This window comes from Pelecanus crispus, chromosome 1, assembly GCF_030463565.1.
Source record: "Pelecanus crispus isolate bPelCri1 chromosome 1, bPelCri1.pri, whole genome shotgun sequence".
NCBI lineage: Eukaryota > Metazoa > Chordata > Aves > Pelecaniformes > Pelecanidae > Pelecanus > Pelecanus crispus.
In genome coordinates this window covers 199,725,507-199,743,664 of record NC_134643.1, presented here as the reverse complement: position 1 = coordinate 199,743,664, position 18,158 = coordinate 199,725,507, and the positions used below count along the sequence as shown (strand labels likewise).

The 18,158-nt window shown below is 40.9% G+C and overlaps 1 protein-coding gene across 1 annotated transcript in view; it reads right to left on the bottom strand.

The window, feature by feature from the left end:
• The window catches only part of CCDC169 (coiled-coil domain containing 169), a 29,452-nt gene extending 11,536 nt beyond the window's left edge, over positions 1-17,916 (bottom strand). Inside the window, exons 1-4 of the mRNA XM_075727891.1 lie at positions 17,840-17,916; positions 11,538-11,620; positions 10,983-11,093; positions 10,850-10,890 (exon numbers count right to left, since the gene is read on the bottom strand). Of these exons, the coding sequence (XP_075584006.1) occupies positions 10,850-10,890; positions 10,983-11,093; positions 11,538-11,620; positions 17,840-17,916 (312 nt within the window). The remainder of the gene's footprint in view (positions 1-10,849; positions 10,891-10,982; positions 11,094-11,537; positions 11,621-17,839) is intronic.
• Between the last annotated feature and the right edge of the window lie 242 nt (positions 17,917-18,158).

Below are 18,158 nucleotides of genomic sequence, written 5' to 3'. Positions count from 1 at the left end.
ACCCCCGCAACTCAAGCATCTCCCTAGTCAGAATAGCTGAATCCTTTCACTTTCTGTACTGACTACCTGACCATTGCCTTAATAATCCGTTATTTCTTCTCATGACCTTAATGCTTTGCTACGCCTTTATTATCCAGTTTTTCCTGGTAAACATAGAAAGGAAGATAATGACTCTCTCCAAACATTTTCCGCTTTTTTCTTGGAAATTTTTCCCCATTTATCATGCAAACATCAGACCCAGAAGGCCAGTATCCATGTGTGGTCTATTTCTCAGAGTTTATAAATGCTTGCTAATAGTAAAAAAATCCCAAACCTAATTTAAGCCTTAAGGGATCAATACTGGGTCTGGTCCTGTTTAACGTCTTCATTAATGATCTGGATAATGGGGCAGAGCGTCCTCTCTGGAAGGTTATAGACAACTCCAAACTGGGAGGAGTGGCTGATATGCCAGAGGGTCATGCTGCCATCCAGAGGGACCTACCTCAACAGGCTGGAGAAATGGACTTACAGGAACCTCATGAAGTTGAACAAGGAGAAATCCAAAGTCCTGCACCTGGGGAGGAACAACCCCATGAACTGATATACGCTGAAGGCTGCCCAGCTGGAAAGCAGCATGATAGAAAAGAACCTGGGGGTCCTGGTGGACACCAAGTTGAACATGAGCCAGCAATGTGCCCTTGTTGCAAAGAAGGCCAATGTTATCCTAGGCTGCTTTAGGCAAAGCATTGCCAGCAGGTCAAGGGAGGTGATCCTTCCCCTCTACTCAGCACTGGTGAGATCACTCTTGGAGTGCTGTGTCCAGTGGTGGGCTCCCCAATACAAGAGAGGCATCGGCATACTAGAGAGAGTTCAATGAAGGGCCACAAGGATGATTAAGGGACTGGATCACCTCTCCTGTGAAGAAAGGCTGAGAGAGCTGGGACTGTTCAGCCTAGAGAAGAGAAGGTTGAGAGGGGATCTTATTAATGTATATAATTACTTGGAGGGAGGGTGCAAAGAGGACAGATCCAGGCTCTTTTCAGTGGTGCCCAGTGATAGGACATGAGGCAATGGGCACAAGCTGAAACGCAGGAGGTTGCCTCTGAACATCAGGAAACGCTTTTTTACTGTGAGAGTGGCTGAGCACTGGAATAGGCTGCCCAGGGAGTTTGTGGAGTCTCCCTCCTTAGAGATATTAAAAAACCGTCTAGACATGATCTTGGGCAACTGGCTCTAGGTGGCCCTGCTTGAGCAGGGGCGTTGGACAGGACAACCCCCAGAGGTCCTTTCCATCCTCAACAATTCTGTGATCCTGTGACCTTCGTTTTAGTGCTACAACTGTGCCATCTCTCAGTCAGTACCCTGGTCAGACCAGTTCAGCTTCCACTTTTTTGGGCATCCATCCAGCCTAGCACAGTCTTCTTTGGTCTGTTCCAGAGCGAACTTGAAAATGTCATTTGTCATTACACAGAGGATTATGTCATTCATATAAGAACATTTTCATCTCAGGTCCATAACTTATATCCTTGACTTTGGACATCATCAAGCTGTTCTATTTTCTGGATGTGTAAAGTGATAGTCCTACCAATGGTTTCTAACAGATAGCCACCAAACACATACATCTGCCTCTTACATCTGCCTGTTTGAAATCTCCAGTCTTCTCCTTTCTAGCATCTGCAAATCATTGCATCTTTTATTCTTTTTCATAATTTTCTGTACAACATGTTACTTATTCAGCTCCAAATTTTATTTTTCACAAAAACTTTTCTGGCTGTTACTGAGATTTCCCTAGAAATGATTTCCATTAAGGTCAAGATTTTGCAGAAGCATGGTAAAAGGCATAGTACTTTTAAAACATGTTGCCAGGAGAGAATAACCCCTCGCACTGTTCAAAAAAAAAAAAAAAAACCAAAGAGATACAGAAGAGCTACGTCTTTCAAGAATGTTTTGCACATGACTGAACTGATATTAACTTTAATCTGTTATAACAGACACACTGGATACCTGAAAAAAATTGGGGGCTTTTTTTGTTTTTTCCTAATTAAAGCAGAAGTATCTTGAATGCAGATGAAATCTTTGTCCTAATAGAGAAGGCTCCTACAGTCAATACAGTCAACGTTGGCCAATTCAAAGAGAAAAAGTAAGCTGCAGATTAAAGAGAAGATTTGGGTAAATTCCACTAGGGTCACGTGCTATTTCATTACAACATCAGTGTCTGTACAGAATTAAACAAGACAGATAGAGAAGGCCTCAGCACTGTCAAGCTAGGAAACTAATTTTTTTTGCCTTCTCGACCTGACTGCACATTAAAGATTATATCCATGTGACAGCATATTTTGTACAACATATTTTGTACCACCTACAATATATTTTGTACCACCACAGTAAGCTTAAATACAGTAAATACTGAAGTTCATGCTGCTCTCCAGATTTGTTCTATGAAATCCACAGCCCACTATTTATTTCCTCACTAGATTGTCCATCAGTGTTACATAAGACAGCAAGACTTGGTGTTGCAGCTGTTAGTCAATTTGGTATCTCCTCAGTGATGATACCTGTCTAATTTCTTTGAGTTCTTTCACCTACAAAGTAAACTACTTTTAGATCTTTATTCATTTAATCTTTTCAGAAGTGCTGTCTATTTTTTGCTGCCAATGCAGCTGGTCCAGTGCAGATGCCTGGGCATTCATTCAGCTCTGGAGCAAGGATGACATCCAACTGCAAGCAAACAAGCGGTGCACTACACTGCTTCTGATGAGCAAATAGGTTGATAATGTGACTAAAGCATAAAGTTACCATCCCTACAGTATCTGGGTGCCTCACAATTTGTAATGTACCTATGCTTACAATTCTCCTGTAAAATAAGAAAGTTATAAATTACTCCAAATTACTGCTAAAGATTGGGAAGTGAAGCCCAAAATCAAAAAGGGACTAGAGTCTAAACTGCACTTCAAGCAGAATTTAACATCATAACGCTAACAGAGCAATCTATGCAATGTCTTACATTCTTCACATCTGGTTTTGTCATCTAACTTAGGTAGGCATCTGAGCTGTTGCTACTGTGGTTGCCCATAAGCACAACCTGCTTAGCTTGCTGCTGAAAGCCTTTATGGACTCTCAAAGCAAAGCTTTCTGGTGGTAACTCCCTCATGGGGCACAACCTGAGAAGCATGCTTCACCCACATTACATGAGGAAGGAACCCTCTTCTGTCTAACACCCTAAGAATGAACACACAAAGAAATTAGATGAGTTACATTTTAGTCCTCTGCGACCCTAAGAGCTTGAATTTTCATATCTCATATCCTGAGAGTGCCCTTGCCATCATACTTAACTAGTGCTGAGACAATTTTTGAAGCCAAGCTGTTAATGTCAGAAATGCAAAATTTACATGGATGGAGAAGGTACAAGTGAGAAAGGCTGCAAGGTCATGTCTACTTCTAGAAAGGAGGCAGGATTTCAGACACAATTCTTGGGTGTTTCTTACCAACTTCCCATTGGTTTTCCACCTCTACTATTCACTCTTGAGAATCCCAATCTACCTGCCTTTCTCCTAGTTAATACCTAAGAAACTTAGGCAGCTAACTCAGCTTTCTGACTTCTATTCCTGTGTCCATGCACCTAATTGATGATGCAGAGCTCAGTATGGCAATACTGAAGTTCTTATGGGAATCTAGTGACACAGATGTTCCTACTCAACTAAAAGACCTCTCCAAGTCCCCAAATACTGTAAAATGCAATTTCAAAAACAGACATAAGAAGATTTTAAATGGCAAAACTTCAGAGAGGTTCTAGAGACACACTTTAGCCAGGAGAGGTTGTAAGTTACCTCCCACCCCTGCTTGTAAGGCAGTAATTGAAGAACTAGCTGAGGCTTTATATATCTGAAGTCTTTAGCTGCTGCACAACAATACAAATCAAGAAGTGAGAAACACCAGCATATGAACTCAGCCAAATCATTAAGGGCTGGATTTGCCTTTCCTGAATTCTGTGGGAAGTAAGCAGAAAGAAACCTCACTGAAAGAGATTCAATTCTTGATGCTTATGGTTGTATGATCAGCTTAGTGCTTAATACAGTAAAACAACACAAAAGCAAAAGCTCACAGAAAACAGAGTTTAAAGCATACAGTAACAGACTTGTAGCAGAGTTCTTGGAACACAGAAAAGCCTCAATACAAAGCAAGGACCAGTGAGAGCTCAAGAAAACCAGGAGTCTCACAGGTATGCAGCACTCCCCCAGAAGAACTTGCCAACAAAACTCCAGGATGAACCAGTAAGATAAATTCTGAAAAAGCTTTTTAGAAGTGGTTTAACTGAATATTGAAAATTTTTTTAAGTTAAATTTATTACACGGTCTTCTACTAAGCCTTGAATAGCTGGACAATGTATTCCTGAAAAGGAGACATAAGCTGACTAAGGGATTTAACCTGAATTTAAGATCCTTAGTTTTCAATAAGTCGTCCATGTCAAGCCACTCTGAGCAAGCTGGTAAGCTAAAAGACACACTGAGATTTTAAATGAATACTTTCTTTATGTAACGGAATTTTGCAGGGCTTAGCAAGATTCAGTCTCAGAGCAACGATACATTAAGTCTTGTGTCCAGCAGTGACCAAAGCCCAGAGTTTCACAAAGGGAACACCAATTTTCCAGTTCTTCTTTTTTTCCACACAATTTCCTTTTCATTCGACTGAAGTTACATATTTGGCTTAACACTTGCCAGAAAATGAAATTATACAGAATGATACTGCAGCTGAATTTTAAGGCCACCCACATAAGTTGCTCTCATTCTGGATTTTTTCCTTGCCCTGCTACCAGTGGCAACAGAGGTGACAATTTCTATCAATTATTTCACAACAGACAAGGTGACAAATACATGACATCATCAAGAGGCTCAAACTTGCTTTCATAGTCTCATGCAGACTATTGATCCTTATGGCAATTTGCTTCAGTTCTAATCCTCTTTAACTTTCTCCATGAGTTAGAACAGAAGCAATACATCTGTCAGTCGTGTATAAAAAAAAACAACACAAGAAGCCTTTGCAATCCATTCTACTTGACATTTTAAATCAAATGAAGTTTTGTTTAGAAAATAAACTCCCTTCCCTCCAACACTAGGAGCTGATGTTCATCAGCTGATTTAGCTGAATCTTTTAACATATCATTTTAAACTCATCAAGAGCAAAAAGCAATACGACATCTTTAGTTTTAGTGTAATGCAATTTGATTTTATGTTGGTATCAATAAACTCACTAGTCATATATTACTGAAAAAATGATACATAAAATTTATTTAGCATAGCGTATTTCTACATATAATATGCACTCGATATATATACACTAGATCCTGTAAGGGCTTCAGTATAGGTGAAGAAAGGCTCCCTGTACTTGTCTAAATGCCAAGTGCCCCCTTGTGGTTACCATCATCTTTATATTCGAAGCCAGACCGAGACTTGAACTACGTGAATGCAGTGTGTCCTGTTCACACCAGACATTGGCAATGGCCAGGGTAAAGAAATCAGCCTGGAGACTTGTTGGAAAGTTCAGGCTCCTTCAGTGTAATAGGTGTGGGACACTGCTACCCTAAATCCTTATGTCAATGGTCTCCACAGCGCTGCTCATAGAGGTTATCCGCTCTCTTGGGGAGGAGGGAGTTAAAACAGAGATCTCCATTGCTGTGGTTGGAAGTGACAGAACAAGTTGTTGCTGACTCTGAAACCTTTCACTTAGTATCTCTCCTGGTAGGCCTGAAAAAGGCTGGCGATTGCTTCATTATATATTTTCTCTGGAAGATATCCCAGGGTCCCAGTCAATTGCTAAGGAATTCTTGAGACCAGTCAGCTAATAATGTCACTTGACTGCAAGATTTTTCCCTGATTGTTTTCTTTGAAATACAAAGTGTAATACCACAAAGTGATTTGAGTAAAATAGTCTGCTGGTTTGTGCAAGGCCACCAGGAGGAACAAGTAATGCCGACATCACAAGGAAAGGGAAAAATGCAAATCAAAAGGGTCTCTTGGAGGCTTCCAAAATACTTGTCTGAGGTCAGATGAAGGGAGTAGGAAGGGGAAGTCTATGAGGAGGCAGGATACAGCTTAGGGCAGTCAGACCAGACTACAGAACTTTCTCCAAAATATTTCCAAGTTTCACGAGAAGATAGGATACTAGATTTCTTCTTCCCATAGAGATACTGGTGACTTAATCCAGCAAGAGCAACAAGGTTGATTTAACATTGACTTGCTAGGAGAATTGTCGACATTTCCTATGCCTTATAAAGTGCTGATGTTCTCTGTAGACAGTTATCAACACCTGCTGAAATACAAAGTCTTCGTTGCATGTTTTCACAAACCCAAGATTCCCCTGCTGTCATGTTGCCAACGCCTTCTCCAGACTGACGCTGCCACATGTTCTGCTTACAGTTTAAAACTGACAGCAAAAACCCTGAGGTGGTTGTGTGAGGGTCTCAGTTCTGTGGTCACTGTGCTCTCAGAAAGGCAGCTTTGCAAAGCAAGTATCCGGCCCTTAATGTCAGAATTTTCTCAGCTATGGTGCTGGACATTCCTGAAAATCGTGATTTATCACAGAAACCTTGGTTCCTTGGCTAATCTTAACTAGAGCGTTGCTAAGGCAATGCTATCAGGAGTGTGCTCTTCTGAACTGATTTTGCAGTATGCTTTTCAGTATTTGCATACTAAAGCCACTATCTAGGGATTCTTTCTTGCAAATGGTGAGAGAAAAAGGAATACTTTTCTTTCTGCTTGTATTGGAAATTATGCTTAGCAGAGAGCATGTATTTCACCAAAACTCATTTAATGAAAAAACGCAAACAAATGAATGCAGCATGTTTACAAGAGGCAAGTAAAATTCACATCATGTTATACTTTAGAGAGAAGGCATTCCTTCTGTAATTATTTCTGAAGTACTGTATGACATTTTTATTATTCATTGGGACATAAAGGAAATTACTGACTAAACAGTTTTCGCTGTTGGAACTCCCTTGTGCTTGTCACTGTTTAGGTTATTTTTAATCTGCCCTCAGTACACACAAATGATTTTCCAAACCCTGGCTGTAAAAATTTGTGTGCTCAAGGTATCAGTTCTGCATTTACTGTCATGTGACACCTACATGATTTTTCTGAAACAAAAAAAGAATTATCTCAAGTCAGTATAAGGACTTCAGAATGATAACTGCATATTTAAGTGTTTTTAATAGCAAGGAATCATTCATCAGTATGATTCTAATCCTAAAGCAAAAATAGTGCAAGCCATCTGCGACAATTATTGCAGTTTATCAACACAGAAAATCCTCTGTGCTTCCTTGTTCGTTGCTCCAGAATCTGCATTTGTATTCTTCTCTTTCATTCAGGTTTTTATAGCTTGCTGACTGCCAGGGTCCCTGATGACTAATCTTTTTTTATTTTCCCTGTAGTGCTTGATATCGAGAAAATATTTTATGCTACTACCTCTAAATGGGATGAATTACTCTACGGCCATGTTTTTCTCCTTCTTATTGACTACAGTAGGACCTTAAATGACTAGCTGAGTGAGATAAATCTCTAGTTTCTTCAAGATATCTCCTCTGTTAAATACAGCTGAAATTGTGTAGGAAGTTAAGAATTATTAGAGGTCCTTCTAATAACTCTAACTGCATAATTCTAACTTCCTTGGGAACATAGGTTAGAAAGACTTGCAAATACTATTTAATTTTCTAAATATGTTGCTCAAAACAAAATCTACTGTCTACTGTTGCCATATTCTAGAAATTGTATCATCTTGCTGGAAGAATCACTTCGCTATATTTCCACAGGGCTTCATATGCAACTGCTGAAAGCTGAATATCATAGTGTACTTTTGATTTAACACACACACACGATTTTATACGTACCCACTCTCAGCATTTTTACTTTGAGCAAATGTAGATTGATGACTGGCTGCAAAGCTCTCTGTTTTTCTACACCCACTCACCACATCTGCTCTTTATTCTCATCTGTGGAGAAGCTAAATATTCCCCCCTACTCCCCTGAACAACTCTCAAAAAAATAAAAAAGGATTTGGATAAACCTATATGCTTAAACACCACAAAATGATCTGTATTTTTTTTAACCAACATTTTATCTCCTAAAATTTAAAAGAAAAAAAAGCAGCTCTGCATTCTCCAAGACCATCTGTAAATACACACTGACTTTACTGATAGCTTCGGTGAAAAAAAGACAGCAAAGCCCGCAAAATACATCTATTTTCTTCCCCTCTTGCCATCTCCCAAAAATCAAAACAAGGAAAAATGAAACATTTCACTCAATCCCTAAGCACTTTTTTCCCCTCTGGCTAGCGAACAGAAGAATGTATTCACTCTAAGCTGGAAGGCGGAAGGAAGGACTTAAAACTGCAGAAGAAAAACCTACGGCATGGCACATGGGCTCCAGACTTCCCTAGGCATCACTGAGTAAGTCTAGGACTCTTCAAACTGTCTTCTAGACTCCTTCTAGCAGTATGAATCTTTCAGTTGTGGTGCCATTCTTTCCTTTGTGGTAACTATAATCAAACCTCTCAGAACCATAGCTCATAGGCAAGGAGGCAAGGCAGTATTTAGTAGGGATTAGAAACATACTGGACTGGTGCAGCCCAGCTGCTGGTAAAGGAGATTATCTCACCGGTAATGACTCTTTGAGCACTTGGCAAGGTGTAATTGGATTTGTTAAGAGAGTAGTAGCAATTGGATGGAAATAAGCACTTCTAATACTGTAAGCATCCATGCCAGTCTACGCTTTACAGGCTGACAGAAGTAACATTGTCTGAAGCAAACTCTACTGTAAATTTTCTAGATCAATGTTCTGGCTTCAAGACTTTTCTTCAAATATAATCCCAGTTGTATTTTCAAATCAACTCTGTGGAACAGGAAAGTGGGATGGGAAAGATTTTGTTTTCTTTTTAATTACCTTTAAAAAAAAAAAATCCTGCCAACCTAGAAAGCACCATGGTCTCTAGGACAGTACTAAAACTGGCAAGAATGTTTACTATCTGAAAGCCATGGATCGGATCAGAAAGAGCAGTTAATTATTCACACCCTACTTACAACAGATAATAATTCCCACTAATATGGCATGCAGCCTCCTCTAGGCTCAGTAAACTCCTGCTAATCTTCAGAATCTGAAGGACAAAAAAGTAAGATGGAAACAATCTGTAAGCATAAGCAACTGGAATAAAAATCGTCATAGCCCTGCCTCATAATGTTCATTATTCCTGCTTATGTTACAAGGCATTATCACATCTTTATCTGCCTTCCTTATTTCTAAAAGTGGGTAAGAAGCAGAAAAGGTCTCAAAGTAAAAGATTTTAGCAGATGACAGACTAAGGACAAAGCAATCCTCAATCTAAAATTGTTTTCACTTCATTTACTACTTTAGAAGACTAAACAGCCAAAATATTTGCTGGGTTTTTCTTGCCATTTTTCTCCTCAAGATCACAGAAAAATGGTTTATGCTTTGTTGAAATACAGGTCATGAAATATGAGCATATTAAGAAATAAAATTTTAAAAATTAAAACAGACACTTCCTTTGGTGTTGAAAAAAAGGTGTATTTACTGTACAATGAGGAAATTTCCTGTAACTGTATTATGCCAAATGTTACTGCAACTATTCATCTATGTTATCATAGTTGATACAAAACTGGGAGCGGTGACTGATAACACCAGAGGACTGTGTTGTCATTCAGAGGGGCCTCAACAGGCTAGAGAAATAGGCAGAGAGGAATCACATGAAGTTCATTTCAACAGGGGGAAATGCAAAGTCCTGTCCCCGGGGAGAAATAACCCCAGGCACCAGCATATGCTAGGGGCTCACTGGCTGGGAAGCAGCCTGGCAGAGGATGACCTTGGGGTCCTGGTGGACAAGGTGACCACAAGCCAGCAATGCACTCTTGCTGCAAAGGTGACCAATGGCCAGCTGGGCTCCATTAGGAAGAATGTTGCCAGCAGATTGAGGGAGGTGATCTGTCCCTTCTCTTTAGCACTGGTGAGACATACCCAGAGTGCTGGGTCCAGTTCTGGGCTCCCCAGCAAAAGAAAGGTATGGAGTTCCTGAACCAAGCTCAGCACAGGGCTATGAAGATGATTAAGGGACTGGAGCATCTGGCAGATGAGGAGAGGCTGAGAGAGCTAGGACAATTCAGCTCACAGAAGAGAAAGCCCAGGGGGATCTCAGCAATGTGTATAAATACGTGATGGAAAGGAATGAAGAAGGGGGAGCCAGGCTCTTAGTGGTGCCCAGTGACAGGATGAGAGGGAATGGGCACAAACTGAAACACATGAAATTTCATCTGAACAGAAGAAAGCACTTTTCTTACTGTGAGAGTGGTCAAACACTGGAACATATTGCCCGGAGAAGTCATGGAGTCTCCATCTACAGAAATATTAAAAACCCAGCTGGGCACAATGCTGGGCAACCTGCTGTAGCTGGCCTTGCTTGAGTAGGAGGGGTGGACTAGAAGATCTCAAAGGGGGCCCTTCCAACCTAAAGATTCCATGATTTTGTGATCAAGGTTTAACATTTTTCCATTTATTCATGGAACTTGTCCAGCTACTCCATCTCATATGCCTTACTGCAGGTCCAATCACACAACCTTCACTCAGTCAAAAATTTCACTACATGATTCCTCCCAACATTCAGGTCTTATGTACCACCTACTTCATGATTTTACTCTATACTTTACAAATTTATAAGCAACTGCATATCTGAAACAATAAAAAAGTAAGCAGGACTGATTGTTTTGGTTTATAGACCAGACTGGTGATATTTTCTGTCATGAAAAAACAAAGATTATACAAGTTCTTCAATTACAGTGATTTTTTGTTAACCAACTAAATGCCATAGTACTCACCAGAGGCATTTGATCAAAGGTGCGAACAATGGACAATTTATCTACAAATAAGAAGAAAATTTGGCCCATTGATGTAATTTCAACATATAATCACTAATTCTATTGAAAAACAGTTATGAATACCCATTTCTACCTGTTGGATTGCCACGAATAAGCTCCATCTTCTCTTGAAGAAAGTTAATTTGCCTTTCCAGCTGTTTGTTCAATTCTACTTGTGTCTCATATCTGGTTTTCCATTCATTACCTTAAAAAGAAATACAGGGTTATTCTGTTTCCCAGAATATTTTGTGCCATTTCAAGTAAAAGCTAGCATTTTTTCAAACTGTTCCCACTTTTTTCTGGACACTGAGAAAGTCTCCAGTTAGTAATCCTCATAATGAGGACATTTGCATACAAAAGAGCTTGAAAATATAAATCAAAGGAATTTTCACTGGGCTTACTGTGGCCAGAATATTAACCAGCTCTACGAATTCATGTTATTCACAGTTTCATTAATAATTAAAGCTAACATGCAGCATGTAGTATTCCTTAATTTCACATTTGCAACATCACACCTATAATAGTCATTTTTGAAAAGGGAAGACTTAAATTTCTAAATAAAAATTTGTATCTCTGTAGGGCCTACCCAAACGGATTAATTTCCTGTGTTTCCTAATCAATTAGCAAGACTCTGTTGCAATTCACTTACCTTCATCTTCAACACTGCTAAGTCTTTTTTCCAGTTCTGTTACTGTGTTTCCCAGTTCAAATATTGAGATTTCAAGCATTTGCCTGTGGTATTTAGAGAAGTCAATAATTGGCTATTGCATTAATCTTACTATTAAAAAGAATAAATAGAAAATACTTTCCGATTAAGCATCTATTGGTCTTTCCTATGTAATTATGTCATCTTGCCCATGGCTTTTTATGTATTTTTCTCTGTGGATACTACTGTGCCTTAAAAACAACAGAAGCATTCCTACTTTGTGAATAAAATTACTTCCATAAAAAAACAAGACCAACATTTCCTAAAATTTAATAACTGCCTAGCAGATCATCAGAATTAAACAAATGTAGGGAAGACACTGGCTTTAATTTTTTATCTAAAAGAAGATGCCCAAGGAACATGTTTTTTGAAACAAGAATATGCTTGAGAGATGTGCTAGCTGAAATTCTGAATTAATTCTTCATTTTAACTGACTACTCAATGATTAATAGTTATTTTCTAAATTGTACCCATAACAAAACCAATCAAAGCATACCATGTATTATGACTATCAGAAAAGAAAGCCAGTGATTAAAGTAAGATGAGTGTCACAAAAAAATACAGGAGCCGAAGCCACCATTTATTTCAGTACCGTAAACTTAATCTTGTGGGAAAATACAGTTTTACCCGTTCATTACTTCTGTATACTGGTCAGGCAGCCAGACAACTGACAAGTCCCATGGAAACTGGACTCTTTCTGCCTTGGAAGGTACGACCAGGAGCAGAAGCTAGCAGAGGACTACTCTGATGAGAGCACAACCCACCTGCATGCACCATACAACGTGCTGAATGACTCTCATCCTTTTAAGTGGCAAGATGGTAGTTTAGTGGTCTACAATGAAACATATAATCTCAATCACGCCATGAGGAAATTAATGCTAACTAAATTATTGACCATATTTATGCCAACAGCCTGGTTATTTTTGGAGACATCTATGGAGAAATGCTCCTGCCTGTGAGATCCCAGGAAGTCAGCCCACACCAGCACAGCTGCAAGAAAAACACAGCGCAACACAACACAAGAACAGTTTGTGGTTTTGTCCTTTAAAGTTAAGTTTGGAAGGCCAAGATTTCAAAAAACAACCAATGGTTCTTGGGTGCCTCCATTTTTCAGTGCCCAAATTGAGATATTTCAAAAGAACTGAGAACAGAACTCTGCAAATAAGGCCCTTTGGAAAATCCTTTACAATACCAATATGACGATAGATATCTTTTAAATCTTAGACTAGTTCATTAAAACATGCAAGAGAGAAAATTCTTGTGCTGTCTTATCTGTCCTATTTCTTGGTGGTGTTTTTTTTTTTTAAGGGGTGGCTTCCATGCCAACATGGATCTTCTCTTTCTGCACATATTCATAATGAGAAATGTTCTTCAAGAAATAGTTACTTAGCCTATGAGAAATCAAAGTTCTGATGACAGAGCTGACCACTAATGGTATCACCTGTTGTAATCCTCATGCTCACATTCAGTTGGTGACATTTCTTTTCCATAACTTGAAACATCAGATTTCAACTGAAAGTAAACCAACTGATCTTAAGAAACAGAAGCGGTGTGCCTGGAATGGGGAGGGCTGAAGAGCTGAAATAGCAATGAAATGTAAAGAAGAGTAAGGTAATTCAAGTAAGTTTTCAGTCCAAGATGCACACTGGAGTACAGGCATCTTGAATGGTAGGGGAGAGCTGGGTCTTCCAATCCCTCCTTGCTCTCCAGTACTCTTTTTGTTCCTACCAACATTAAATTAGATAGCAGGGACATAGGCAAAGAAATAATGAAAGTACTGGTAGCTTTCTGGAGACAAAAAGGGTGTGGTGAAAGCCCCAGCAAAAGACAGACTTGAAACACATCAGTCAAAAAGCTTAGATGCAGGAAACCAAAGGAAATCTGACTGCTGCTGCTGGTTTGTTCCCACTCCAAACGAAAGAGGCAGATGGCTAGGAAGCAGAAAGACAAAATCTTACTACATTGCTGGTATCATTCCAATACAAATAGATAAGGTTTCTGTAAAGCAGATTTCTATCAGCCTCTCAGTGCTTGGAAAAGAGGAAATTATGACGACAGTGAGTGTTAAAACGGGATTTTTGGAAGGAAATAACACTGCAAATTAGACACAGACAAAGCTGTAACTAGAGCTGAGCTGTATCAAAATGAAATTGTTTTCCTTTTCAAATAAATCTAACCAGGTGCTTAGATGGATGAGTTCTTTAAATCCAATATTTTCGGGTTTTAATTTCTGTTACCATTGCAAGACTATATACATAATTTCTTATGTTAGATTTTATTATCCATTCTGCACCATTAACAAAACTGCCAGCCAACTTCCAATTATATTTTGTCCTGATGAAAATGTGTACAGAAATGATAAATTGTCAGGTGTCAGACTGTAATTGCTACACTGACATAAAGTCTTACTTTCATTTGGCAATCAAACCCAGTTTTTTAAAAAATCTAGTTATTATTAAACATTTAATACTCCAATAGCACCCAGAAAGTAGCCAGAGTGGAATCGCTCTATTTTAGTCAGTGTATATGCAGTAAATTACAGTCCCTGCACTGACAGAGAAGGGATGTAGAAATAAATCACTTCGACCAACTTGGTAAATACTTTAGCTTTTTAATGCATGGGAGTATTTTGCATTTCTTTAGCTTTTTCTAATTGTGAGAGGAAGTGATGGTCATGCCATGTATCTGTTACTGTGAATTTAATGCAGCTGTGCACAGCTGCCTGCCCAAACAGAGACTCTGTACTTAGAGGGACTGTGGTGTGACTACCTGCAACCTCACGTGTTAAACATAATTAGACATACTGAAGGCCTATGAATCTTTCCCATGTCAATGGAAAATATAGTCATCACAGAAGAAAGCGCATAAATCGTGGAAGCTCACATTTAAGTCATCAGGGGAACTTAACTACATCCTTGCATACTAAGCATAACGAGAAAGCTCTTGTGAAGAAAAGGAGAAAAAAGTGCAGTTCAGATAAGAAGGCTGTGATTGAAATGACAAAAGAAAAGAATTGCCGTGTTTCTTTTTAGGACAGTTTACAGGTGTTATTTTACTTGAAAGTGACAGCCACTTAGGATGAAAGCCATTTTCCTGCATGTTTTGTTATCCAGGTCTGGATATCTGGTACACGTATCAGGCAAAGGACTGCCTGAAGCCATTTTCTATAGTGGAGAGAGAAACCAGTGAAACATTACAGCAGCAGCTCAAGGTAAATTATCAGTTCTAGGGCATCAGCTCTGTAACATGGCAGACCTTTACTGATTCCTGTAGAAGGCAAAATACATAGATGCCTTCAGAACCTATGAACAAAGCAGAAACAATACTGCACAGTGCAAAAGGCACCACAGGGACGAGCATATACAGTATTGAAAGCTACAGACTTCTGACACCTGCAGTCAGCAGTGTGCTGGGAAAATACTGCAGCTTTCCTTGCCAGGAAAGCCACAGAAACTGAAATCTCACAAGCTGCATTAACACACAACTCCATTAACATTAGTAAGTAGCTGACATGCATAAATACATGGCTTTAAGACCTCTTTGTCTATTAAGTATACTGCAGTATTACATGCCTTCTCTCTCTCTCTCAGAAACATTTGCCATGACATTTCCCAATCAAAACCTGTACTGAATATTGACTACAGTAATTCAGAGTCATATTTAAGCTGACTTTCATTAAAACCTTTGAAAGATTTCACAGTATTATATCCACAATCGTTGAGAAGCAGCAGGTACTTCAGGTACAGACCCCTTACGGACATGGATGAATCAATTTACTCTTTGAAGTAAAAATGTCTTCTTCACGAGTGTTAAATGAGAGTGGTAGGTGGGCTGTGAGCAAAATGCCTAAATGGCACAACAATCAAATAAGCCAGTAAAAATACGACAAGGGTGAGATGGCTGTGAAGGAATGCAGACAGCTATCTGCAAGCTAGTCATCCTCAGCTTGCTTTATACCCATTAGAGAGAAATAGGCACCTCCTAGGGTGTGAGGTATCTCATGCTAAAACAGCCAGCCAAAGTCAGTCAGATGAATCACACCTTCAAAGAGCCTTCCTGTATTCATTGACTATACACGTCACTGGTTTAGATGTAGACATCTAACAACGCTGGTCATTGTCATTAACAGTTAGGTTGAATAAGCAACTTCTATGAAATAGGCAATAATGGTATTGTCTATTTGCACACACAAGCTACACACAGGAAACAGGTGCAGAATCTACCTGGAGCAGCAAGCCTTTTACCATCTTGCCATCAAAATAAAGGTTTTAATTAAATATATATTTTCCTTTCATCAGCAAAAAACCCAGCACTTCACAATGTGTCCTGGGCTTTGGGCCCACTCTTGCAGAGGATTCTCAGGGATATTAGCAAGAACTTAAGGTACATAAAGAATCCAGGTGTTCATTAATAAAAAAAGTAAAACAGAGCAGTGAAACAAAGCCAATACCATTCTGCTTTTTAGCTGAACATCTATAATATCAGGATCGTGTGTCAGGTAAAAGAATTGGTGCATGCAGAGGATAACTGATACATTATCACTGACACACTACTATTCAGGAGACTTAATAAAAGGACATTTGCTTACACGTTGGTGCAAGTATGTCCAACCTTTTTGTGCCATTTTGAGCACAGATGCTGCCTAACCATTTTGACTCGGTTAACATTGGCTTCTCCCTTCCTGTTAGTGAATAAACATTATAAAGTCCACAATTGCAGGACTAGTTTGAAAAGAATCTGCAGCCTAGACACTGAGAGAAACATTGTCCACAGGAAAAATCAGTATGGAACAGAATGTTTGAAAATGGTATGTAAGTGTAAATATTAACGGTCTGACTTAAGGCAGCACAGGAGCTTTTCTAACTTTTAATTTATTAACATTCAAAAGGCAATCATGTCCTTTAACACAGGAAAAAATGTGTAACTTCCTAAGCAAACTGGGAAAAAAACAACCTAGAATCCCACCACTGTGTTGTTAGCATCAACAATCATCAGAGCACTGAAACATTTGCTGCATAAGCAAGGGGACTAACTGGTAGCAGGAACAAGTCCTCATCTTCTCCGTGAACTGCACTAGAGAGATACTATACCTTCCCTGTAGGTTTCAGGTATTTACTGGAAGTAGAGAAAAGTGAAATCCAGCTTTCCAGTTTTATTCAACATTGTGGAAAGAAGTGTCTTTAGAGACCACCTTGTTGTCCATTCGATTCTTCTTCCCCCAAACAGACATGCACCCACACAAGGTCTTTTCTGTTCTTACCCCATCGTGTCTTCCAATCCCAGTGTACTGATTTTGGCTAGGACACAGTTAATTTTCTTCACAGTAGCTTATTTGGTGTTATGTCTGGATTTGTGATGAAATCACTGTTGGTAACATACTGATGTTTTAGCTATTGCTGAGCAGTGCTTACAGAGAGTCAAGGCCTTTTCTGCTTTCTCACCCCACCCCACCAGCGAGCAGGTTGGGAACAAGAAGAAGTTGGGAGGGGACACAGCCGGGGCAGCTGACCCCAACTGACCAAAGGGATATCCCGTACCATGTAATGCCATCTTCAGCAATAAAACGGGGGGGGGGGAGTTTGCCAGGGCTGCCATTGCTTGGGGATTGGCATTGGTCGCCTGGTGGTGAGCAAATGGGGGTTTTATTTGCATCACTTGCTTTTTGGGGGGTTTGTTTCTGTTTCCTTTTTTTTCCTTAAACTTATTCAACTGTCTTTATCTCAACCCACAACTTTTCTCACTCCAATTCCTTTCTGCCTTCTGATTCTCTCCCCCATCCCACTAGGAGGGGAGCGAGTGAGCAGCTCCGTAATGTTTAGCTGCCTACTGCAGTTAAACCACGACACCCAGTCCTATTTTCCATGCCTGTTCAGCACCAGCCTCGGTTTTGGCTAAAATTATTTATCCTACTTCTTCAGGCTCCTCGTGCCAGCCCCAGCCCTTTGGCCAGCTGCTCCTCTTGCCCACCATGCCCTGTGCCCGCGCTGTCTCACCAGTCCCAACCGCGTTCCCAGCACAGCCGAGCCGAGCTCCGGGCCCTCCCGGCAGCCACACGGCCTCCCAAGGCCGCTCCCCACCCACCGCATCAGCCGGAGCGCCCGCCCAAGGCAACAGCCGCCATTTTGCCGCAGGGAGGCGGCAGGAGCCCCCGCACGGCCAGTGCTTCGGCGCGGCTGCCCGGAGCGGCCGGCCGCTGCGGTGCCCGGCCTCAGCCCCGTCACCTCACTTCAACTCCGGGCACTCACTTCTTCCGCCTCTCCCGCCCCAGCTCCAGCGCCAGGCGGTCGGGCTCCGCCGCCCGCCGCCCGCCTCCTTCCCCCATGCCGCCGCCCACCCCAGCCCGGCGCCCAGCCCCGCCGCCGGCGGCCGTTGCGCGGGGTAACGGCCGCTGCGCGCCCGGCGGCGGCCTGAGGGAGGGGAGGGGGGCGGAGCGGCGCGGCCCGGCGGTGATCCCGGCCCGGCGGTGATCCCGGCCCGGTCACGCCTCGGGGCGGGCGAACCCAGTCTCCGCAGCCGCCGGGGCTCGCTCGCTGCCCCGGGAAACCGGAGCCGGGGCGATGGGGG